This window comes from Rhineura floridana, chromosome 4 (assembly GCF_030035675.1).
Source record: "Rhineura floridana isolate rRhiFlo1 chromosome 4, rRhiFlo1.hap2, whole genome shotgun sequence".
Lineage (NCBI taxonomy): Eukaryota > Metazoa > Chordata > Lepidosauria > Squamata > Rhineuridae > Rhineura > Rhineura floridana.
Window position 1 is genome coordinate 58280349 of NC_084483.1, and position 26190 is coordinate 58306538.

The following is a 26190-nucleotide window of genomic DNA, read 5'->3' on the forward strand; positions in this document are numbered from 1 at the left end:
TCATATGATTTTATGGTACCCTGCTATGATGACAGTATTAGGGCTGTTGAACTTGATTCTAACAATTTTCTTCCCTGGCTTCTTGAGATGCAGGCTGGCTTTTATTAGTAAGTAAATCTTTGGTTTCCCAGACAGTTTTAACAATGTAAAAAACAGTGAGATAGAAGACAGAACTCATGGGCCTACTAGCCATAACCTCGAAGCTGATCTGGTATTCTTCAAGGGTTACACTGCCTGCCTCTATCATGTAGGCCACAGTACTGCGGAAGAGGAACACTGGAAGAAACTGAGAAGTGGGGAGGGGAGTTGTCTGTACATTCAAGGAATTAAGATTTTTTAAAAATAAAGCCAAGTATTTTCTATTTATGAAACACTGACTTCCTTGCAGACACCTATATTTCTGGAGGGTGTTGTTAAATATAGCTTTAATGCACAACTGCACAAGCACTTCTGGGATGTCCTAGAGCTGGGGAGAGGAATCTGTGGCCCTCCAGATGTCATTTCCGCTCATTCCTGGCTATTGGCCAAGCTGGCTGGGACTGATGGGATTTCAACAACATCAGGAGGGCTATCGGTTCCTCACCCTAGTCCTAGCAGCAATATACAGTATTTACCTGGGAGTCCTGTTGTGCCTGGTAAGCCTTTGGGTCCTCGACCTGGGAATCCTCTCTCTCCCTTTTCTCCTGTTTCACCTAATAGAGATTAATGAAACATCATGTAGAATCTGCTTAAAGAAAAGTTCTGTACTTTAAAATCAGCAAAGACTAATGATATACAGCTCAAACAGTAACAGAGGAGACTTAGAGCAGAGCAGACTAAGTTCAACTAAATACATATCTCTTTATTCACACTGCTAAATTCCTCAGTGGTTAACTGCCAGCTATTTCCATAATTAGAGATGAGTGAGAATTGTGCTAAAATCAAACTTGACACTGGACTTCCCAATAGTCCACAAGTTTACTATCTTTGTGGACCAGTCCTGAATGCTGTATTTCCCTGGATTTCCTGACACTGGATTTCTTTTTTTAAAAAAGCATCCAACTTTGCTAATGTGAAACTGACTAGCCTGCCGATTTGCTTTGCTAACTTGAAACTGACAAGCTTGTATCTTTGCTTTGTGAAGGTAAAATTGACCAGCTTGGGTGTTTGCTTTGCTAAGGTTAAAGTGACAAGCCTGTGTCTTTGCTTTGCTTACCCTGTGTCTTTGCTTTGCTAATGTGAAACTGACTAGCATGTATGTTTGCTTTGCTAACCTTAAATTGACAAGCCTGTGCCTTTGCTTTGCAAATGTGAAACTGACCAACCTATGTGTTTGCTTTGTTACTGTGCCTTTGTTTTGCTAAGGTGAAATTGACCATTTGTGTGTTTGTTTTGCAAACATTAAACTGACAAATTTGTGTCTTTGCTTTGCTAAGGTGAAACTGTATTTGAGTCTGTGCGTTTGCTTTGCCACATGATTGCATGCAGACCTATAACTGTGTAGAATATCCTAAGAATTAAGGATTATTTAAAATGATATAAACCTATTTTCCAAACCCTGGCCTTTGCCTTTCGATAGCTGGCTTTCCATTCCCATTAATCAACCCCATTTTTTAATATATCCATCATATTTTTACACAGAGTAGATCACATGTCTTGATCAAATGGATCAGTAAGTAAATTTGGGTTGCAACTATTAAGCATTAAAATGTTTTGAATATTATCAGGAATAGGTAAGCAGTAATAATAGGCTTGCTTTGAAACAGCAGACTTTAGATCATCTGCACTATGCAATGCTGGCATAGAATCATAGAATATAGAGTTGGAAGGGGCCTACAAGGCCATCAAGTCCAACCCCCTGCTCAATATAGGAATCCAAATTAAAGCATACCTGACAGGTGGCTGTCCAGCTGCCTCTTGAATGCCTCTGGTGTTGGAGAGCCCACTACCTCTCTAGGTAATCGATTCCCTTGTCGTATGGCTCTGACAGGAAGTTTTTCCTGATGTCCAGTCGAAATCTGGCTTCCTGCAACTTGAGCCCATTATTCCGTGTCCTGCAATCTGGGACAATCGAGAAGAGATCCCGGCCCTCCTCTATGTGACAACCTTTCATGTACTTGAAGAGTGCTATCATATCTCCCCTCAGTCTTCTCTTCTCCAGGCTAAACATGCCCAATTCTTTCAGTGTCTCTTCATAGGGCTTTGTTTCCAGTCCCCTGATCATCCTTGTTGCCCTCCTCTGAACCTGTTCCAGGTTGTCTGCATCGTTCTTGAAGTGCAGAGACCAGAACTGGATGCAGTATTCAAGATGAGGCCTAACCAGTACTGAACAGAGGGGAACTAATACTTCACGCGATTTGGAAACGATACTTCTGTTAATACAGCCTAATATAGCATTTGCCTTTTTTGCAGCTACATCACACTGTTGGCTCATATTCAGCTTGTGATCAACGACAATTCCAAGATCCTTCTCACGTGTATTGCTGAGCCAAGTATTCCCCCATCTTATAACTGTGCATTTAGTTTCTTTTCCCTAAGTGTAGAACTTTGCATTTATCCCTGTTGAATTTCATTCTGTTGTTTTCAGCCCAATGCTCCAGCCTATCAAGGTCCCTTTGAATTTTCTTTCTGTCTTCCACGGTATTAGCTATGCCCCCCAATTTTGTATCCTCTGCAAATTTAATAAGTATGCTCTGTACCTCCTCATCCAAGTTGTTAATAAAAATGTTGAAGAGCACTGGGCCCAGGACCGAGCCCTGTGGTAGCCCACTCGTTACTTCCACCCAATTTGAGAAGGAACCATTGATAAGCACTCTTTGAGTACGATTCTGGAGCCAACTATGGATGCACCTGATAGTTGTTCCATCCAGCCCACATTTAGCTAGCTTGCTAATCAGAAGATCATGGGCCATTTTGTCAAAAGCTTTGCTGAAGTCAAGATATATTATGTTCACAGCATTCCTGCAGTCTACAAGGGAGGTACCCGATCAAAAAATGAGATAAGACTAGTTTGGCAGGATTTGTTCTTCATAAATCCATGTTGGCTCCTAGTAATCACTACATTGTTTTCAAGATGCTTACAGATTTACTGCTTTATAATCTGCTCCAGAGTTTTTCCAGGGCTTGATGTTAGGCTGACTGGTCTGTAGTTCCCCGGTTCCTCCTTTCTGCCTTTTTGAAGATAGGGACAACATTAGCTCTCCTCCAGTCATCCGGCACTTCACCAGTCCTCCATGATTTCACAAAGATAATAGACAGCGGTTCTGAGAGTTCTTCAGCCAGTTCCTTGAATACTCTAGGATGCAGTTTTATTGGGCTCTGCCAATTTGAACTCGTTCAAAGTGATTAGGTATTCCTTGACCATTTGTCTATCAATCTCAAGCTCCAATCCTGCCCCTTCTACTTCATGTTTTCCGGGAGGGTCATAGACCCTTTTTTGGGAGAAGACTGAGCCAAAGTAGGAATTGAGCACTTCTGCCTTTGTCATCTGTTATCATTTTGCCTTCCTCTTTGAGTAGCTGTGCCATCGTTTCTTTTCTCTGTCTTTTGCTTTTTTGTTGCTTTTGGCATCCCTCACTAACCTCAGCTCATTCTCAGGTTTAGCCTTCCTGACACCATCCCTGCAATTCCGTGATACCTGCCTGTACTCTTCCTTTGTGGCTTGGCCTTTCCACTTCCTGTATGTGTCCTTTTTTTGTTTTCAGGTCAGCTCTAAGCTTTTTGTGAGGCCACATTGGCTTCTTCTGTTGTTTTCCCTCTTTTTTCCTTGTTGGAATTGCTTGCCATTGCGCTTTTAGAATTTATTGTTTTAGAAACTCCCACCCATCTTGGACTCCTTTTCTTAGAGTGGCTTGCCATGGAACTGTACTTACAATTGTTCTGAGTTTATTAAAATCAGCTTTCCTGAAGTCTAGGGTGCGCATATGGCTACTCTTAGCTTTTGCTTCTGTTAAAATCAAGAATTCAAGTATGGTGTGGTCACTTTCCCCCACAGTTCCCATAACTGCCACTTCATCCACCAAATCATCTCTATTGGTTAGAATCAAGTCCAGGATAACTGATCCTCTGGTTGCTTCCTCCACTTTCTGTAGGAGAAAGTTATCTCCAACACAAGTCAGAAATTTCTTGGAGGGGCCGTGTTTGGCAGAATTTGTCTCTCAACAGATATCAGGATAATTTAAATCCCCCATTACTACTACATCATGCCTGCTGGAAACATTGGCAATTGTCTTTTCAAAAGTTACATTCTCGACTTCTCCTTGATTGGGTGGTCGGTAATAGACTCCAAGCACCACATTCCTTTTAGTACTTGCCACATTAATTTTAATCCAGATACTCGGTGGAGCTACCAAGCTCATCATCCTGTATTTCTGTGCAGGGATACATATTTTTAACATATAGCACAATTCCACCTCCCTTTTTATTCCTTCTGTTCTTTTTGAAGAAGTTATATCCTTCAATAGCTGTATTCCAGTCATGGGAGTCATCCCACCAAGTTTCAGTTATACCTATCAAGTCGTAATTGCCCTCCTGTATTAAGAGTTCAAGTTCGTCCTGCAACCAGAGGGCATGCTCAATTAGCCTAACCAGATTGTTTTCTGTCTAGCATTTGGACACATTTTCACCCTGGTGGCAAATTAAACGGAGACCTCTATTCTGTTCTCAGAGATTCCCCACTCTCCCATTCCATATTGAGGTTGTCCAAATTGGCTCTGGACACCTTCTCCAAGGTAGTTACATTGATTTCCTACCTCAGTTAGAATTTCCTTCTTCGTGATATAATTTTGGGGAATTGCCCAGAGTTTGACATTTTGTAACAGTTATTGGCAGTAATGTTGATAAAACACCATCAAATCATGTTTTGTGACACTGCATAGGCACAACAATTTGCTGCAAATGTGTGCTGGCTCTGGAAGCCAGATTGTTACATTTTGGAGAAGTGTGGCTTTGCCTTTCTCCCTTCATGCAGGATAATTAGCAGGTTTTAGCATACCATCCTTATTCATTCTGCACACTCATTCCCTGTTCCACCACATTTAGATGTAGTGTGCTTCCAGGTGCTGATTACTGTGTTCCATGGTAATTATCTTAGGTTGTCAGAGATCAAGTTATTTTCATCTAAGCTTTGTTAATTTCACTTCCCTTGCCCCCTTTCAGCCACCTCTGCTCTTAGAATGCAAGGACCAATTCACACAATTACTGTGCTCAAACAGATCTCTGTTCATGTTTAGCCAGTAGCATGAGCTGTTATTTCCAGATCCAGTTAGCACTATCTGACATGCCACTACTCTCAGCACTATAGGAAAGTTCACTGTAGTAGGCTAAATCGCAATCTGTGCTGGTGCTATACAACTGGTTAACCGTGAGCACAATCCTATCCACCACATTCAAGAAAATGTAGTGGCTGGCCACACACTCATCATTCTGCATATGCACTACTACACACTTAAACTGGTTTCGTATCTATTTATTTGTCATGGCTTTCCCTCCCCATACACACATACAAAGGGGAGGAGACTCTGTTCAAAATCCACTTCACAAAACTATAGTTGCCAGGTTTCCCTGTGTAGTGGGGAAGATTGTTAAACTGAGTCTATAATGTAGGCAGGCTAGATGCATTGTGGATGGAGGACATCTGCATCTAATTTATGCAGTTCCTGATCCAGCAAACTATACATATAAACATCTGCTTCTACACAAATATCCCTTTGTCTGGATCAGGATGATTCTGACCACTAACACCATCGCGCATAAGTCCACCCCACACCACAAGGCAGGAATTTCTTGGAGGGGCCATGTTTGGCAGAATTTGTCTCTCACCAGATTTTGGGGTAACTGAAGTCCCCCAATATTACTACATCATGCCTCCTCGAAACATTGGGAATTTGCTTTTCAGAAGTTTCATCCTCGTCTTCCACTTGATTGGGTGGTTGGTAGTAGACTCCAACCACCATGTTCCTTCTCTTCCTTGCCCCATATCCTCTTAGAGCCATAGAAACAATATGCTTGAGTACAAAGCTAGCAGCCAGCCAGAGAATGCATGCAAACCATGATGAAATGCAGCATTGCTGCAGGCCCACCCCTAGACGGAGGCCATATTAATGCTTAGCAAGAAGTTCTACATAACAAGTTTTATTTCCAAAGGAAGAACGTGCTCCATGTTTTAATGAGAAATGAGTACAAGCTGCCTTGGGGAGGTAAAAGAAAATACTGCATAATGGGAATGGAGAGTGTTATGCATGCGACAATGAACAGTGGGGGAGGAGGACTAGTTCTATCATTAAGGCTGCAATCTTCAAGTCCCACTGACTTCAGTGGGACACACTCCCAAGTAAGTTTGCATTGGATCTCTTACCTTTTGGGCCTTTCAGCCCAATTTCACCAGGAGGACCCTTAAGGCCAGGCAGCCCCCGGGATCCAAGCTGCCCAGGGAAGCCATTTTCTCCAGGAGGTCCAGGGGCACCAGGTAGTCCAGGACGGCCTGGGAGGCCTGGAGCACCAAATTCAGGCCTCCGAAGGCTAGCAGCCAATTGAGCCAGTTGTTCTGTTAAATGGGGGGAAACGAAGAAAGGATAAATGACAAATTAAGCTTACTCTAATTATTTGTAGACTCTAACTGCAAAGCAGTTAATTTGAACTTTTATGGAACCATACAATTCTGCAGCTATAGAAATTCAATGCTGCTGCAAGATGAGATACAAAGACAAAGTGCAGCCAATGCAAAATCAAAGTGCAGCCAAACATGTTTCGACAAAGAATCTTCTTCAGTGGCCTTCTGACTAATTAAGCATACACCTTACATATTAGTCTTATTGATAAGGGCTGATACATTGGCAATTCAAAAAGTCAAAATCTCATTTTCTCCTGTTGGTATATTTAAAAATCATAACAAGGTATCACCCACATTAGTATCGATACATAATGTATATAAATAGTTTTATATTTATGGTTTTTATATTGTTTTTTGTATTTTACCTTAAATGGGCATTGATTCAATACCACATGCAGTATTTTAGCAGTGATTTTATGTTGATTTAACAATATATGTGTAATAAATGTTTATATTTCATTTTGTGTTTTATATTTGCACCTTAACTCCTTTTTGAGCATTGTGTGTTTTCTGTTAAGGTAGACGTTAACTTTCCAGTCTTTCCTGTACATTTTCCTCCTTCCTTCATTAGTTTAGGTGCCTTCCGCATGCAAAACGTGCTCTGCCACTGAAATACAGTCCTTCCCTTTAGGACCATTCTAAACTGATAAAAGGAGAAAGAAACATTTCTCTTGATGGTGAAGCTAAATCTGAAGTGGAAACTAATAGTGTACCGTGTACCGTTGGGCAGTTTAAAAAATAGTAGTTACACTGAGAAGGCCTCAGATTAAATCACAGAGTGCAATAACACCTCTTAAGCCAGTGAAATACAGCAAGGTAACATCCTAGATGATCTCAGTAGCAGCAACCATCACAAGGGTACATATTTTTCCCCAACACAATAAATCCCACACTAGAACTATACCGAAGTATAAAACAGGAATAACATAAATGCTAGCAAAATGTTTACATACATCAATAACTGGAGGACCACTTTTCTCATTAACTGCCCATACTTTAGCATCTATTATCCTGTGTTAAAGTCTGCAGTTCTGAGGCTGACCCTGCCACTGTCTATTTGAAAAACCATATTTTGACCAAAGGTATATACAACCTTATTCTGAGCCTTTACAAAAGGGACCTATTTAGATCCACCAAGCGCAACGTTGGGTAAAAATTAATGATTTTGCTTAAATTATTTCTGATCATTAACTATATGTTAACTATATTACTGACATATTAACTATATATCAGTCATGCTGAAATGGCAACTCTATCACCCAACAACTTTCATGCGGTATTCCTATGTACTATGCCATTTGAAAATAGGCAGAACAACAGCTTCCCTTCTGAAATCCAGTGCTTTTCAGTGGATCCAGAGCTGCAGTGAGGCCGAGACCAGCAACAGACAGCCACCATGCAACAGGAAAACAAATGGTCATTCCCTTCCCAGCCCCAAGTCAATTCCTTGAAGTAAAAAGCAACACAGTCACAGCTAACTGTGAAGAAGCCTTACATGATCCTGTGCCTACCTGATGTTCTCCAAATGTTTTAGACTTTCACTCTCATCAGTTCCAGCATACACAACCAACATTTGCAGCCCTCAAGCTGCCCACATTAAATGTAGCATTGGGTGCTTGTTGTTTTTCTAAGTGAAAACTCACATTCAAATTTTAAAAATGTAAATATGTAGAATGTTTATTTACCTTGCATTACTCTCATGCAAACTTGCTTAACGTGTGCATCAGTTGGCTCTCTGCCCTGAAATAAATATGTTATTAAAACAATTAAATCCAGCATTTAATCACATTATGGGAATACTGTGGATGAGAGCATGCCTGATGAATTATCAAGAAGTTCAATCCAACAGTTACCAACTCTGCAAGGCCAAAAATCTTGAAACACCAGGAAAAGAGGTGGAGGAAAAGGGCAGGGGTTCATACACACATCCACGTAATCCTGGAGAACCCTCTCTTGCTTTGTTTCCCTCTACTGTGCTTCAAAGCATCTACACAGGAGGCATCAGCGGGACAGGGGAAGAAGGAAGCTATCAGCCTTTGTTAATTTTTTAGTTAAGATGTTGAGTTGCCTTGAATATTTGATAGAAAGTAAGGGCACAAATATTATAAATAAAATAATGCACAAAACTACTATAGTATCAGTAGAGTTAAGACAGAAATCTTCAATTGCATTTCATTAATGGTTTCAACTACTGAGACCAAACGTCTATGTTACCATGTGAAAGCATCTGTGAACACATCTAAATCAGCATTATAGCTGCCTTTTTGGATTCTGCTGAACTTAAATGATCCAGAATGTTGGAGAATAGTGTTATCTATGGAGATTGTCATTTTGGATTCTCCTATGTTTTGTACACATATTCAAAAGACTCCAGAATGGCTACACCAATAACCAAGTGGGCAGCATGATCGTCAGTATGGTTACAAGTAGCTTGAATTCTTCTGCAGATGTATAAGAATTCAAGACAAAAATGGCCATATTTCCTATTTCGGTTGAGGCATGTAAAAAAGGAATTAGGTGGTGAAAATGAAAACCACTGGAGTTGTGCAGAGGCAGGAAAAAAGAATTCCTTAACCAGTATGGTCAACCCCAAAACATGCACCACCACCAATCATCATCACCCATACTTGTGGCCTGCCCATCACTGAGTGGTCCCAGGGCATATTTCAAAAATATCAAAATTAAAAGCAAGACATAGTATTATCAGAACCATATCATTAAAGCCACAGAACAAACAAATAACAAAATTAAACAATCACCAATACCAGGCAACAATGCAGAAGGAGAGAAAACATCCAAATGTCTGAGAAAGAGGTACATCTTTACTAATCATCAAAAGCAAACACACCTCAGAGGGGAGGTCATTCTACAACCTTGGGACCACCACACAGAAGGCCCTCTCACACCGCCACCTCTCAAATGAGAGGGTGGGAGTGCTGCTAGTAGGGCTACTCTGCTGATCTTAACACCTAGACAAGTTAATATGGGAGGAGGTACTCCCTTCAGATATTTGGAGCCCAAATTGTTCAGTGATTTATACCCATACATATACAGACATTCCAGCAGCCAGTTCTGTAGGTGCCACTGCACTGCAGAAGCAGTAGCTCATGAGATCACACAACAAGATCACATGGCCAGTGCAAGCCTTTCATGAGCATTGGGTAGTGGCACAGCCAGTTCCCTACCTGCACTTTCACAAAGGTTTCAAAGCTTGTCAGCAACCCTCTGAATAGGATGCAGAAGTCCCCAAGTCCTTTATATGGGCTTATATGGGCTATCAAGGACTTGGGGCAAGACATAGATATTGGGCAGAACAGGAGGTCTCAGCCCCACTTGACTTTTGTAAAGTGCTCCTTTAGCTACAACAGTACAGTGCAGAACTTCAGCTAACGCTGGTTCATAGGACAGGCTATAACCATCCTGGAAGCAGTGAGGAGCATTATACCTCACAAGAACAACAAAGAATAGGTGTATACTCATTTCTAGCACATTAATAAATCTTGCCATGATAGAACTATCTCTGTCAAAGGAGCTATTACTTACAGCTGGACCCTGGCTGCCAGGCAGACCAGGTGCACCTTGTTCTCCTTGCAAACCACGAGGTCCAGGTGGCCCACGTAATCCTTCTATCCCAGGCAAACCACGACTTCCTTCAGGCCCGCGTGACCCCGGTTCACCAGGATTCCCAACCTAAAAATGATAGAAAATTGAGTAAATTACTCATTTTTCAGAACAAGCTACTCTTCCACATTGTTCCAGGTATCTCACCACAATAGCAGTCTATATCTATGTTCAGGGTTTCCACATAATTTATTATGGGATTCATAATGGAGAACCATGATTCAACATTTACAGATTTGTACTTTGCTGAATGATAACATGGTACTTGGAAAATGAAAAGGCTGTTCAGCAACAAGCTAGTTATATATCTTTTTGTCATATGGCTGCCATGACATCACAGCATTCTAAATGGGTTCTGATCCGGGGCCCTGGCTAGATTTGTCAATATCTACTGAAGAGGAAAGAAAGACCACAGTAAGAGCATTTTCAAAGCTTTATGTGGAACTGCAGATTGGAGTTTCCCTTTATTACACTGAGGAAGACTGATTTCTTTTATAGGAGGACAATTTCTATGCATTATAATAAGTAAACAGATAGGAAAGGCTGCTGCTGCTTTCCCTGGTGCCCACAGGCACCTCCATAGTGAAACATGACTTAAGCAATATGAATCCCTGCAGCAATTCTAAACTGTTGCCTTCGCACAAATCCTATGAATATATTAAATATTTAAAAACAGCTTAACTACCAAGAAGGCTATAAACTACAAGAGCTTTTAAGCTCCCCCATTTTTGTTTTCTATCAATATAACTGTAGAGGAAATAAATATTAGATAAGCTAGAAAATTGGTAATACTAGTGTTTGCAAACCGCTGCCTTGCAACCACTGAGGGGAAAAACGAATCACAACTATTCCTCTTCTCAGAGAAACAGAAAACTATGGTGGCATTGTTACTAGACACAGCACTTTTTATCCCTAGAATAATAAAATAACTGGTATGGGTCTTGCAAAGATTTATTGGGGGGAAATGGAAATTGAAGACATTGGCAATGAACTTCCATTTCCTTGCATTCTATATGTCCTATAACTGCATTTCCTACTTTAGATAGGACTCTGTCAGCATACTGTGGGCTGGCAGACTCCTTTTTAGACTCTGTCCTGTGCCACTTCATAGAGTACAGGCATCACTGGGACAGCGGAATAATTTTTAAATAAAACCTTAAAGTTAGCACGTTTATGCTGATGTTCAAGGTCTATATAGCCTCCATCATCCATCAAAAATTTACTGTGCTAGCCATTGGCCCTGACAATGTTAAAAAATATATTCTAACGTATACAATAGAAGAAGAGTAGATATACAATAATAAAATTAAAATACAATATAATTACATAAAACATTTGATGCAATACAGTACAACCCAATTTAGGCTGAAATTAACTTGGTAAACTCTTAAAACTCTTGAACATGATCTGCTATGTTTCACTAGTTCTTTCTGTAAATGTGGTCCTAAAAAAACTCTGCAGAGGGGAAACACTCAGTTTTTCTAGATATCTAGCTCTTTGGTCATCCATCCACCATTATCCCGTTCCGTGCCTGGGACTTACCGGGCAAAGGGGCGAGCTTGCGGCCGCTGCCGATGTCCGGGCCACCATCTTAGGGGATGCGCGCGCACACAGTGCGCCGGCGCGCCGTCATGTGACGCGGCAGGGAGGCGGGGCGGCTGAAGGCTATTTAAGGCTGCCCTGCCTGCTTCCCGCCATCCAGTTCAAATTTCGGCGGCACCCGCCCGACCCTCCCTCTGCTGCAGTGTGATCCATTGGGTTGCTACGGGGCCGACTAGGAATTTTTGGCCTGCCTGCCTCGCTTTGCTGGCAGGTTTCTTTTGCCTACTCCACACTGTGGTTGGGGGGAGGGGTCAAGGGTTAGCACGGGTGCCCCTGGAGTCAATAGGCTGATTGGGCTGTTTAGTTTTAATTTGTCAACGGTCACTTTTGGAGTGCAGGCGAAGAAGTGCGGGGAAAGGTTAAAGGGAAAGGGCAGCTAGGTGACACCTTTAGGCACCTTTGGGGGTGACAGGCGGTCCGGAGGCCTGCAGCTCAGGGCTACACGGCCCGGGGACAGGGTACGGGCCGCCTTTGGGGCCAACGTGCCTCATCTGCTCGGAGTTTCAGGGCTCCGAGGGGCGGTGATGCGGGTTGGACCCCCTACACATCTTCAGGGTGTGGCTGGAGCTGGGGGGCTGGCACAGGTCAGCCCCAGGCTCAGGCAGGGTATGGTCGCCCGATAGCTGCAAACAGGCTTTGCCTGGATCACCAGAATGCTCCCGCACTTAATCTCCCTTCTGCAGGTTCATTATTCAATTGATTCTGTTTAAATAAAGTGGCCCATTATTTAACCCAAGGAATGGTGTCTGTGTTTTATTTCGGCAATAGGCCGCAATCTAAAGCTATGTCTTTCAGACCAGTTCAGTTTTAGGATAATCTATCCTATATCAGAGGTTTTCTTCACTGGGACCTACAGCAATATGTATGAAATTAACAGCTATAACGGGACTAATCTGTCCCCCACCTCTCTCCAAAATCAAGATTTCTGTGCAAAGCAAGTTTTAATTCAGTCCTTAACATTATTCATATTATTTTCATCTGGGCAATTTTTGAAAAATTGCTGTGATTATAAAATTTTATTCTAAGGAGGATGCTTTCAGCTAGGAGTAGGACAGTAGAAAATGAAGAATGAGAGAAAGTATGAAGCACACTCCCGTAGAGGCACAGAAGGCAACTGGGGCCACCTAAGTGGGGGAGAGCCAGGAAGTCAAAAAGGGTGCAGAGCACAACAGGCTAATCAATAGGGTGTGCTTGGCCCAACACAACAGTTGTGATCTGCATGTTCAGTTGATACACATGTACTGTACGTTGCGGTACCCTTGTATAGATATGTAGGTGGCCAGCCTTCCTCTCCAAGGTAGAGGTTCCTGACTCCAAGCTTCTTAGGGATCAATTGTCTCGGAAACAGAGATTCCAGGCAAATGCCTGCAAGCATAGGTGCACTGCTACACACAGCTCCATTTCACTCTTCCTTTTGTGCGAGTAAATAAGCCAGAAAGGCTCCAGTTAAGCACTGTGTCTCAAGTCTGAACCAGAAAAATATGTTTAGGCATGTCAGAAGGCATAGATTTTGGTTCCACCCCATATTCGTCACATTCAATGCTATTTCCATTCTGCTGCAGTTCTGCTCCAACAAAAAAAAATGTTATTCCTCATGGCCAAATGTTTCATAGTTAATTACAAAATTAATGATGTTATGTTATTTCATACCATTCTTTTAAATGCAAAAGCTATTCTTTCTATGCAAAGGAAACATAATGCAAAGTGTGTGTGTGTGGATGAGGAGAGCCAAGCATTGTATATCATTTGTGGACTGAAAACAACAATTGTGCACTTCTATCATATTCACTGAATTGATTTCCTTTCCAGATGTGGATCAAAAAAAAGCAAACATCAGGAATTCCCACTCCTGTTTCCATTTTTGGTGGAATTCTCTGACATCCCTATGGTTAATGATTTCTTATTTCTTCTTCTTATTATTTATTAAATTTATTAGTCGCCCATCTGGCTGACTGTCCAGCCACCCTGGGCGACGTACAAAGTAAAAACATACAAATACATTAAAACATTAAAAATCTCAACAATAATAATAAAACCTAACCCACCCCAAAAGCCCGCCTGAAGAGCCAGGTCTTCAAGGCCTGGCAGAAGCTCATCATAGAGGGGGCATGGCGGAGATCATTTGGGAGGGAGTTCCACAAAGTGGGGGCCACAATTGAAAAAGCCCTCTCCCTAGTTCTCACCAGTCTAGCTGTTTTAACTGGTGGGACAGAGAGAAGGCCTTTTGAGGCTGATCTTGTTGAGCGGCATCTCTGATGATGTTGGAGGCGCTCCTTCAGATAGACTGGGCCGAAACCGTATAGGGTTTTAAAGGTCAAAACCAACACCTTGAATTGGGCCCAGAAAACAACCGGTAACCAGTGCAACTCCTTCAGCACCGGAGTGATGTGATCTCGCCGGCGGCTGCCTTTAATCAGGCGAGCCGCTGCATTCTGTACCAGTTGCAGCTTCCGGACCATTTTCAAGGGTAACCCCACGTACAGCGCATTACAGTAGTCTAGGCGAGAGGAAACCAGGGCATGTACCACAGATGGGAGCAGATGGTTGGGAAGGTAGAGGCGCAGCCTCCGTATCAGATGGAGTTGATACAGCGCCGCCTGGCTCACAGCCAAGACCTGAGCCTCCATGGACAGCTGGGAGTCAAGAATGACCCCCAGGCTGCGGACCTGGTCTTTCAGGGGCAATCGTACCCCACTGAGCACCAGGTCAACATCCCCTAGCCTTCCCTTGTCTCCCACAAACAGTACCTTGGTTTTGTCAGGGTTCAGATTCAGCTTATTCCTTCCCATCCAGCCCCATCCAACACATCAAGTTATTAGACAACTTTAAACTATGGCTTCATATCCTGGCTTGTTTGGAAGACATTAACCAGAGTTTCCCAGTTCAGATGTAATGGGACGCTACAGTTAATGGAACACTTCCTTGCTTGTTTTGCAATTTACATGAAGGGAGGAGCAAAATGGTTGTATATAACTGCATGAAGCTCATACATATCTTGGTTTATTAAGTCAACATAAGATTGTTCAAATGTGGTCTGCCAATTTGTGTCTTTGCATGAATGAAAGCTATGAAATTGCTTCTGTAAAACAAAACAAAACAAAAAATGGGATGGGTGGAGCAAATAAGAGTGCTAAGTAACTGAAAATCTGAATCTAGATTTAATGTCTGTGCTATTGAGATGCACAGAAGATACTCAATCCTAGATATTACCTGTATAAAAATTAAGTTCACAGACACTGCAGTAATTGTGAAGTCACTTTTCCCATACTGACTCATTAATTTACCTCTGTCTTCACCTATACATATAAACCCTCCATCTCCACGCATCAAGAGGCCACATTTCTCACATTGAGAAACCCTATAGTAATCCATGGCTGAAAATTAAAATGATGAGTGATGGATCACATTTGCCTTAACTTTCTTGCTTGGGGAACTAAACATTTAAACTCCATTTGTAAAGCCACCCTCTTGTTTGAAATATTCCACTGATTTATTAAGCTTTTGATTTTCTGTAAATGCAGTTCATCATACTTACAGATCCTTTAGGGCCTGGCAAACCCATGTCACCCTAACAAAACAAGATGAATTGTGTCAGGATGGCATATGAACAAGCAGTTTTAAATAAAATAGATTTTATATCATTCTCTAAGTATTTTTTTAAAATATCACTATTAGGGGAATGGAAACTTCTTAGCATACTTTAAAGGTAGGCATACAGAAACAGTGTAAAAGGATGAAAAGTTGAAAAACTAAAATAAAAGTTTTTTTAATGAGGGTTTAAAAAATAGAGGGTTTTTTTTCATTATGAGTACTTCTTGAAAGTGGTACTTCCTGTAGTAGAACATTGATATGCCTCATTGAAGATTCATCTCTGGAACATCTAGAGCAGGGATGGGGAATCTGTGGCTCTCCAGATGCTTTTGGATTACATCTCCCTTCATCCCTGACCATTGGCCATCCTGGCTGGGGCAGATGGGAGTTGAAGTCCAACAACATCTGGAGGACCACAGGTTCCCTGACCTAGAGCATTCTTGCATTCATATTGTTTTCCACAACAAATCTGACAAAAAACTAACGTAAAGTTTATGCATTGAAAATGCTAGGGCAGACCTGCAGTAGCATGTATTCGGTAATCTTTCCAAAGAAGTCAACCTAAGCATTGGGGCACAGTAATCATTGATGTAACAACCAAACTTCCCAAGCACAGTGACATCCTACTCACCACATTTATGTCTCTCAAGACAGAATTCAGACTACAACTGTCGACATGGCAAATGACCCACAAATGTTTTTGAAATATATCTTGCAATCCAACCCACACTGATTAATGCACTGTTTTGCAAGCAAGGATGAAGATTTTCTCTGGAGCATTCATCCTTGCATACTTTCAGTGCAGCCAATAAGTCAACTAAGCAAATTAGTTGATTTGCGGATTGCATCTTTTAGAGCCATTTCCTCCTAATCAGCACTGCTGCTGAGAATAAAATAGCTTCATTGGTGATGGCTGTGGCTTGCCTATGGTGTGACAAAGCAACATGATACTGCTATGGGTAGGAAAAGCCAAGAACACAAATGGGTAATATTCTCAGAGACTTATTCACCTCATTATTTCTAGGAAGACTGATGCAAAGTAGTCAAATGTAGTGACATTTGTTCTGTGAATGCCCAATGTTTAGAATTAGCAAAAGATGTAAACCATTTTTTTTTATTCCTTTAAAATGCAATTTTATGGATGGCTGTTCAGGAATAAGTTCTACTGAGTTCAGTGGGACTTACTCCCAGGTAAGCGTGCATAGGATTGCAGTACTGTTACCCAAATGTCTACAGAATTATCCAACTCTTTTTTCATTGTGCTGAATGTGCAGGTCTTTCATAGCAGTAAGTTCTATGATCTATTTGTCTCCGCTATATGAGACATCATCTTTCTTTTCTTCTTTGTCAGCTTTAAGCTCAGCGTATAAAGCTTTCAACAAGATGATCTTACCAGATCGCCTCTGTGTCCAAGCTCTCCTTCTCCACCAGCAGCTCCCTGTATTATAACAAGAAGCATGTCATAAATAAGTATAATACATGTTCCAGAATTTTGACAATAGCGGAAACATGCAAGACAAACTGAGTATGTATACTCACTTGTTCTCCTTTAGGCCCTGGCTCACCAACTGAACCCTATATGCAAATAAAAAATAACATGATTTAAAAAAAAATCCCCCTAAAAACTAGCTAGTGTAGACACAATTAAGCATAGTCTAAACAATTAAGCAGTGATACATGAATCTGCATTTGACAAAAATCTGAAAATGAAGGATGTTCTTCTTTCATAGCTTAAAACATTTATAAAAATGTACTCATGTGAATAAGTAACTTTAAAATTCCCTTGCCTAAATCCAGAAATTCATATGTGTATATTCTGATGCTCATAAAGAGGTCCTCTGAAATTACCTTTCCCACTCAATTAATTGGAGGAGGCAGTTCCACCTATGGGTCTCTGTGCATCTGGAGCTGTCCCCTCTACTGAAGTGAAATGGAGAGCCCTCACAAGCAAGGTGGTGGCAGAAAGAGCTACATGCATTTTGGAACTTCTGCATCTGCTGTTGTGTTCTGTTGTGGCTGTATACTATAGCCAGCATGGATTTTTCACATTCCGCAATGTTAAATTGAAAATACTCCCCCATGCCATTCTGATGCTTCCCATAAACTCATTTCAAAACAAAACCTTACAAAAAGTATAGTCCTGAACTCAGAAATGCTTGCTTAACAACTCTCTCAATTTTCATGGCGATACACAAAACAGTCAGAGAGAATAGAGAGTTCAAAGTGTAAAAAGAGAGGGAAAAAACCCAAAGCCCTTTTGGACTTTTTTTTCTGTCAGAGTTCTCATAATCTGTTGAAATTCATTAAAAATCAGCCATGTTCACAGAGTACCTGTAATCCTATTACTGACCTTGCTCAATACTCTGAACTTCATCTTCTGCAGTTTAAAAGTTAAAAAAATGCCAGGCTGATTTTTAATTAATTTAAGAAATTAAGCATTTAACTCAATGATAATGTTGGGCATGCTCAGTAAGAACCAACCGTCAGTGTTCTAAGACAGAATCACAGCTGCTGGGCTTGGCTAATCAGGGGGCCACACCCACACCAGACCTTTATTTCACTTGAGACAGTCCTGGCTTTCCTCCAAAGAATCCTGGTAAGTGTAGTTTGTGAAGGGTGCTGAGACTTGATAAGTGACTCCTGTTTCCCTGACGGAGCTCCAGTGACCAGAGAGGTTAACAGTCAGCCCCTCTTCTGGGGATTGTAGCTCTGTGAGGAGAATAGGGCATCCCCTAGCAACTCTCAGCACCCTTCACTAACTATCCTTCCCAGGATTCTTTGGGGGATGCCATGACTATTTAAACTGGAACAAATGTCTGATGTGGATGTGGCCAGGGACAGCTTTGGTTTAAATTTGAGTGGGAGATGACACATGCTTGCTGCAGAATAAAAAGGTGGGGGAAACCCTGAAAAGAATGATACTGTTCACAATGTTTTCCTTTTGGAAAGGAAAGGGCTTTCCCCCTCTCCAGTGCCCACCCACCCAATCGCCTTCCCTCCCTCTCCCTTCCTCCCTATCCCTCCCCTTCCTCCTCTTCTCTCCCCCCTCCCTGCACCTCCCCCAGGTCAGTTTCACCTATTCTAGGCATGCTTGTACAGGAGTAAATCCCATTTAACTAAAAAAGCATGCAAATGGTCAAATCTGCTCTCCCCTCGTCCTCCCTATCCCCTCCCTCTTACCCCTCCCCTCCCCTTCCTTTGCTCCTCCTGCCTGTTCCCCTCCCCTTCCTTCCCCCTCCCCTCTCCCTTCCTCCTTATCTCTCCTCTCCCCTCCCCATGGTTAGTTTAACCTATCCTAAGCATGATTGCAGGGGAGTAAATCCTATTGAACTCAATAAGCATACAAATGATCAGACCTGCCTTTCCCTTCCCCCTTCCCCTCTCTTTTCTCCTTCCCCCTTCCCTCCCATCTTCATTTTCCTCCCCTGCCCACTCCATCTCTCGCTTCCTCTACTCCTACTCCTCCATGGTCAGTTTCACTTATCCTAAGCATGATTGCACAGGAGTAAATCCCACTGAGCTCAATATATATGCAAATAATCAAACCTGCCCTCCCTCCCCCCTACCCCTGCCCTTCCTCCTCCCCTTTCCCCCGTGGTCAGTTTCACCTATCCTCATGATTGCAGGGGAATAAATCTCATTGAACTCAGTAAGCATGCAAATGATCAATCCATACTTAGCAAACTTACCTCCCAGATCAAAAAGCAGAAACATTCACTAATAGGCAAAAAAACCCTTGCGGTTTAAGAACATACTGATATCCAACAGATATTTCTATCAAACTTTAAAAAGCAGGGAAATTGGGCAGCTATAGTGAATGCATCAGGGGAGCAGGAGACCTAACCTCCTCTCTGAGATATTGTACTGCCCTACAAATTTGTAAATCTGCAAACAAAATTTGGGTTGGTCTTTCACAGTCCAATCCACTTCCTGTGTAACTTGGAATAATTTTGTAACAAGTGCCTCTGAGCATATGGTGAATGGTGGCAACACCTGCAATCAGCTAAATAACAAAAATAAGACAAGTGCTGTCTGATCTTGTTTTAGGAGGGTGGAAGCAACAATATTAAGACAGTTGATATAGTTCAGACTTTAAATATGTTTTATTTACTTTGCAGTTTTAGTGAAGTTTCCTATAGGAAATCATTTTCCTTTGCTTCTGTTTCTGTGAATATGTGAAGTACAGCATAATTTACACTAAAGAAACCTCCAAAACCAATTGTAGAGTAATGGCACTGACTATTCTGCAGAATAGTTTCCAATGGACATGAGGAGTGTCTCACTTTGCACAAGATTGCACAGCAATTGCACAGCAATTGCAAGTACTCTTGAATGAAACAGATTATCTTGACTCATTCCAGTCTGGGTTCAGGCCTGGTTATGGGACTGAATCAGCCTTGGTCACCCTGATGGATGATCTTTATTGGGAAAAGGACAGGGAAAGTGCGGCCCTGTTTCTCTTACTTGATCTTTCAGTGGCTTTTGACACCATTGACGATTGTATCCTTCTGGGTTGACTTGGTGAGATGGGTATTTCAGGCACTGTTTTACAGTGGTTCCAATTGTAACTCCAAGGTTGTTTTCAGAGAATAGCATTGGGTGATTGTCTTTCAGCCCCCTGGCAGTTGTGCTGTGGGGTGTCGCAGGGTACCATCTTGTCCTCCATGCCAATTGCACTGGCTGCCCATTTGCTACTGGGCCAAGTTCAAGGTTCTAGTTTTGGTGTCACCCCATCATCATTGGCGATCACTAGTGGCCGAGTAAGATTGTCTTCCAAGGTAAGGTCTTTAACAGTGGGTCCGTAAGTGACCATAGAGGCCAATTCTGGATCCACACAGCCTCCCACACTGAGGGCATAGGCTTCCAGATGGAAGATGGTCACAATGAGGATTTGTTTGACGTGCCTTCCACTTAGCTCATTTGTCCCGTTCGCCCTGTATTCGTGCTTCTTCAAAGTCCACAGCACCTTTGATAATAGCCGACCTCCATTTGGGACATTCATGGGCCAAGACCTCCCAGTTGTCGATGTTCATGTTACATTTTTTTAGATTCGCTTTAAGAACATCTTTAAACCTCTTTTGCTGTCCACTGATGTTTTGTTTTCTATCCTTATGACCGATCCAGCGAAGTTGATGTTGAAGGATCATTGTTTCAACACTGAAAGTGGTAGTCTTTGCTTCTTCCAAAATGCTAACATTAGTCCATCTGTCTTCCCAAGTAATTTGCAGAATTTTCTGGAGGCAGCGTTGGTGGAATCTTTCAAGAAGTTGGGAGTGGCGTTTATCAATGGCCCATGTTTCACAGGCATACAGTAAGGTCGGTAGTACAATGGCTTAGTAAATAAGCATTTTGGTCTCCCTGTGAATATTGCAATCCTCAAACACTCTACACTTCATTCGAGAGAATGCGGCACTCGCAGAGCTCAGACGATGTTGAATTTCAGCATCGATGTCAGCTTTTACAGAGAGATGGCTGCCGAGATTGGGGAAGTGATCAACGTTCTCCAACGTCACACCATTAAGCTGGATCGATGGTGCTACAGAGGGACTAGTTCGCACCTGTTGATGAAGCGCTTTGGTTTTCTTAATATTAAGTGAGAGCCCAAGCTTTCCATATGCTTCTGCAAAGACATTTAGGATAGTTTGAAGATCTTTCTCTGAATGTGCAGAGACCACATTATCATCGGCATATTGAAGGTCTACGACAGAGGTTGACATTACCTTACTTTTTGCTTTCAGCCTACTGAGATTAAAATGCTTTCCATCTGTTCGATATATAATTTCCACACCAGTAGGAAGTTTCCCCTCAATAAGGTGTAGAATCATAGCAATGAAGATAGCAAATAAGGTAGGCGCAATGACGCATTCCTGTTTTACACCTGATCCGACTCTGACTGGATCGCTCGGAAAGCCATTGTTGTCCAAAATTGTTGCTGTCATGTTGTCACGAAGGAGTTGCAAAATATTCACAAATTTATCAAGGCATCCAGTTTTCAGAAGGATGATCCACAGAGCGGTTCGATTCACAGTGTCAAAGGCCTTAGTCAGATCAATAAACGCCATATATAAATGTTGATTCTGCTCCCGGCATTTTTCTTGAAGCTGTTGTGCAGTGAAGATCATGTCCACTGTCCCCCTGGAAGGGCAGAAACCATTTTGAGATTTAGGGAGGACATCCTCTGAGATCGGCGGGAGGCGATTTGCGAGGATCCTTGCAAGGATTTTACTTGCGGCAGCAAGAAGAGAGATACCTCGATAGTACCTGCAATCTGTTCTGTCACCCTTCTTTAAAAGGGTGATAATTATGGCATCTCTAAAGTCTTCCAAATCTCCTCCCTCATCCAGATTTTTTCGATGAGCTTATGAAGTTGTGTAAGTTCAGGCCCACCTTCTTTAAAGACTTCAGCAGCAATCCCATCAGGTCCATCAGCTTTGTTGTTCTACACTTGATTGATGGCTTTACTAACTTCATCCAAATTAGGGGATACTACAAGCTCGTCTCTAGTTTGTTGTGGAATTTGCGAGAAGACCTCATCAGCCTCATCAGTGCAGTGCAATAGGCTCTTTAACCTTAAGAAGTTTGCTACCATCCATTGAACGTAAGGGATTTGTACCGTAATTTGTTGATCCATAGATGGCCTTTGTGGCATTAAAAAAGCCCCGTGCATCGTGAGCATCTGCAAAGTGCTGGATTTCTTGAGCTTTCTTTATCCACCAGGCGTTCTTAAGTTCTCTAGTGCTTCTTTGGACCTCACCTTTGCACTGGCATAGATTTTTTTCTTAGCAGCACAGTTAATGTCTTTCTGCCATATCTGGAAGGCTTTCCTTTTCTTGTCGATATGTTTAATCTCACTATCATTCTCATCAAACCAATCCTGATGTTTCTTAATTTGGTATCCAATAGTTTGTTCACATGCTGCAATAATGGATGTCTTCAGTTTAATCCAGTGTTCCACAACATTTTCAGAGAGTTCCGTTGGTAGATGTTTCTTGAGAGTTGTTTGAAAGCAAGCTTGCTTAATAGGATCTTGAAGGGCATGGATGTTTATTTTACGCCTTGGTTTTCTTCCTTGGAGCCTACTTTGAGGAACAATATTAATGGCCATAGTGGATCAAATTAATCGGTGATCTGTCAAGCAGTCATCAGCACTCATCATGGCTCTAGTGAGGAATACATCAAGACAATCTCTGGCACATACAATTAAGTAATGAAGGAGATGCCAGCGTTTTGACCGAGGGTGCTTTCATGATGTTTTAAATTTATTTTTCTGATGAAAGAGTGTGTTTGTAATAACAAGATTATGCTCTGCACATTTAGTCAGAACTAGAATGCCATTCAGGTTGCTATTGCCAACTCCTTCTTTCCCAATGATATCTGGCCATAAATCGAAATCACACCCAACTCTTACATTGAAATCACCCAAGAGGGTAATTTTATCCTCCTTAGGTATCTCTGATAAGATGGTGTCCAGCTGGATATAAAATATTTCCCTGATGTCTTCATCAGCATGTAATGTTGGTGCATAAGCACTTAGAATAGTTGCCTGCTGGTTTTTGGCAAGTTTTAACCGGAGAGTTGAGAGTCGTTCATTAATGCCAGTAGGAACTTCTGACAAGAGCTTCACAAGATTATTTTTAATAGCAAAGCCTACTCCATGTATTCGTCATTCTTGTTCAGGCAGTTCTTTCCAGAAGAAGGTATAACCTCCTTTTTCCTTCCTTCAGTTGTCCTTGTCCTGCACTTCGAGTTTCTTGGAGTGCTGCTATGTCAATATTAAAACGTCTCAACTCCCTCACGATGATGGCAGTCCTGCATTCAGGATGTTCACTATCTGTATTGTCCAGCAATGTCCATATATTCCATGTTCCAAAATTCAATTGTCTTTTGCAACCGCTAAGTGGTGAGCTGACTGGACGCGGTAATCCAGTCAGGGAGAGAGATGAGGCAGACTATGTTTAGGGCACATTTTCTAGCCCCTCCTCATACGGGGGAGCAGAGTGGATCCTGAATAGGACTGCTCAGTCGTGGATATAGCTGCCGAACTACTCAACTGCCTTGGTCCTTGAGCGAGGACGACTGAGTCTGTATCCACCGCCCATGTGCCGGTCCATGACTAGGGGCTTCTGGATTTCACAGTCCTGCCTCCGTCGCCATTCGCCGATTGCCATGGGACTTTTGGGTTGGTTTGCTTGGTTGGTTTTATGTGAGGAGATCGGCACACGATGATCAACACACAATCTTGACAGAAAAAGGCTTTGATCCAATGGCATGGGATACCACGACGACTGGAAGTCTTTTATCTGCTGCAGCCTTCATCCGCCTTCACAGCTGTTGTAAAGTACACATTGTTATCCTCCACCTGTTCTGCCATTGAGGACTTTCTTGGATCGTTCTTTGTCTGGTTCCTCTCCCTTGACCTTATGGCCATGGGTGAACCTGCTGGGAGTACATGACTTCAGACAGCATCGCTCATAGGGTTCATTGGAACACGCAAGCCCACTCACTACTACAAGGTGATGATCCAGCAAGGGGTTTTTGGTGTACAAAGCCCTATACAGCTTGGGACCAGGATAACTGAAAAACCGTCTTATCCCTTATATACCCAGTTGATCACTGTGCTCTGCAGGTGAGGGCCTCCTGCAGATACCATCTTATCAGGAGGTCCATTCCGCACAACATAGGAAGCGGACCTTTAGTGTAGTGGTACCTACCCTTTGGAATTCCCTCCCCTTAAATATTAGACAGGCAACATCTGTGTTATCTTTTCGGTGCCTATTGAAGATCTTCCTCTTTGAACAAGACTTTTAAGTTGAGACCTTATCCCAGTCTGCGTCTGTGTTGGAATTGCTCTTTAATGTTTTTAAAACCTTCATTGAAAAAGAAAAAACACTATATGTTTTTTACCTTTTTTTGTAAAGATGTTTTGAAAGCTTTTTTTAAAGGAATGTTTTTAAAGATGTTTTGTTTTAATTTTAAAGTATTTTAAAGCTTGTTTTTATGATGTTTCCTCACTCCCAACTGAGCAGAGCAGAGCAGAGCAGAGCAGAGGGAGCTGTCTCAGCTGGTCCATAGGAGAGGATATACAAGCAAGCCAGCTTTCACAGAGCGAGTGAACAGAGCGAGCAAACAGGAGTTTGACAAAGAAGTTCAACAGGGGAGGTCCTTACTGTACATCCCTTGAAAACTATGGTATTAAGTGGTATATAAATCACTAAAATAAATAATTAATGACGTCATAATCCATTTGCTCTTTGTGTTCTTTGTACCAGCTGTGATATGGCTGTGCTATAATTGATTTATTAAGTATGGGCAGTATTGAACTAAAAAACTGTGCTAGTGCAAGGGTTAGCCCCAGTGCAAGGGGATTTCCCCCCTCTCCTCTCCCTTGCATGTGGTCCCCAAATCTGCTCTGGAGGGTTGAGAGAAAACTCAGAATAGATTCAGGAGGAAGTGAGGGGAAGATTGTTCCATTGCACAAGGAGAAATCCTTGGGCTGACAGAATTATCTGCTTAGTGTTATGTTGAATGCAACCCTATATTTTAAATAGTTTATTCTATGAATAGTCTAAAACATTTTAAAAGTTTTTTAAAAAAGAACAATTTTAATAAAAATGAAAGAAAAAATGCGAGAGCAATAAAAATGATAGCAATGGGTAGGGTTTAAGGAAATCCAGGGTTTCAGTCACAGAACTTTATGGCTGCTAGTGAGACAGAGGCTGCATCTACACCATACATTTCAAGCACTATTATTCCACTTTAACCAGTCATAGCTTCCCTCAAAGAATCCTGGGAGCTGTAATTTGTTAAGGAGGCTGAGACCCCTATTCCCTCACAGAGCTACAATTTCCAGAGTTCCCTAGGAGAAAGGATTGATTGATAAACCACTCTAGGAATTGTTAAAGTGGTATCATAGTGCTTTAAATTTATGGTGCAGATGTGGCCAGACTTTAACACTGTTGCTGCTTTCCTTTCTGATTCCACTAGTGACTAGTTGATCATCAGGCAATTTCAATTCTCTCCCATTGCTGTCAACTTGACATGTAGAGTTCAATATAAGTGAGGGCATAGGTGGTGTTATGGGCAGAGCTTGGAAAAGTTATTTTTTTTGAACTACAACTCCCATCAGCCCAATCCAGTGGCCATGCTGGCTGGGGCTGATGGGAGTTGCAGTTTTAAAAAAGTAACGTTTTCAAGCACTGGTTATGGGTGGGTGATTAATGCTCCCACAAATTTGCCATGCTCATCCCTTATTCTCCCCTAGTTAACAAAGAACCGATTTGCTTGCCTTGGCTGATGACTGGAACTCTGGACTAAGGCAGGCTGAATGAGTTCTGGGCAATTGGTTCACACCCTTGACTGATCATCTGCTTAGTATATAGCAGTTCATACACTTGATGGAATAAATGGACAGTTCTCCCAATGGAGGGCTGTAGAAAGTGGAGTCCCTCAAGGATTGGTATTGGGACCTGTACTTTTCAACTTGTTCATTAATGACCTAGAATTAGGAGTGAGCAGTGAAGTGGCCAAGTTTGCTGACGACACTAAATTGTTCAGGGTTGTTAAAACAAAAAGGGATTGCGAAGAGCTTCAAAAAGACCTCTCCAAACTGAGTGAATGGGCGGAAAAATGGCAAATGCAATTCAATATAAACAAGTGTAAAATTATGCATATTGGAGCAAAGAATCTTAATTTCACATATACGCTCATGGGGTCTGAACTGGCGGTGACCGACCAGGAGAGAGACCTCGGAGTTGCAGTGGACAGCACGATGAAAATGTCGACCCAAT

General features: G+C 42.0%; 1 protein-coding gene across 3 annotated transcripts in view; it reads right to left on the reverse strand.

Moving 5' to 3' along the window:
• COL9A1 (collagen type IX alpha 1 chain) overlaps positions 1 to 26190 on the reverse strand; it is a 200263-nt gene that overhangs the window by 2023 nt on the left and 172050 nt on the right. For all 3 annotated transcript variants that reach the window (XM_061623089.1, XM_061623087.1, XM_061623088.1), the window contains 7 exons: positions 16943 to 16978; positions 16797 to 16841; positions 15348 to 15380; positions 10133 to 10279; positions 8275 to 8329; positions 6335 to 6523; positions 615 to 692 (listed from right to left, as the gene is read on the reverse strand). In XM_061623089.1, the coding sequence (XP_061479073.1) occupies positions 615 to 692; positions 6335 to 6523; positions 8275 to 8329; positions 10133 to 10279; positions 15348 to 15380; positions 16797 to 16841; positions 16943 to 16978 (583 nt within the window). The remainder of the gene's footprint in view (positions 1 to 614; positions 693 to 6334; positions 6524 to 8274; positions 8330 to 10132; positions 10280 to 15347; positions 15381 to 16796; positions 16842 to 16942; positions 16979 to 26190) is intronic.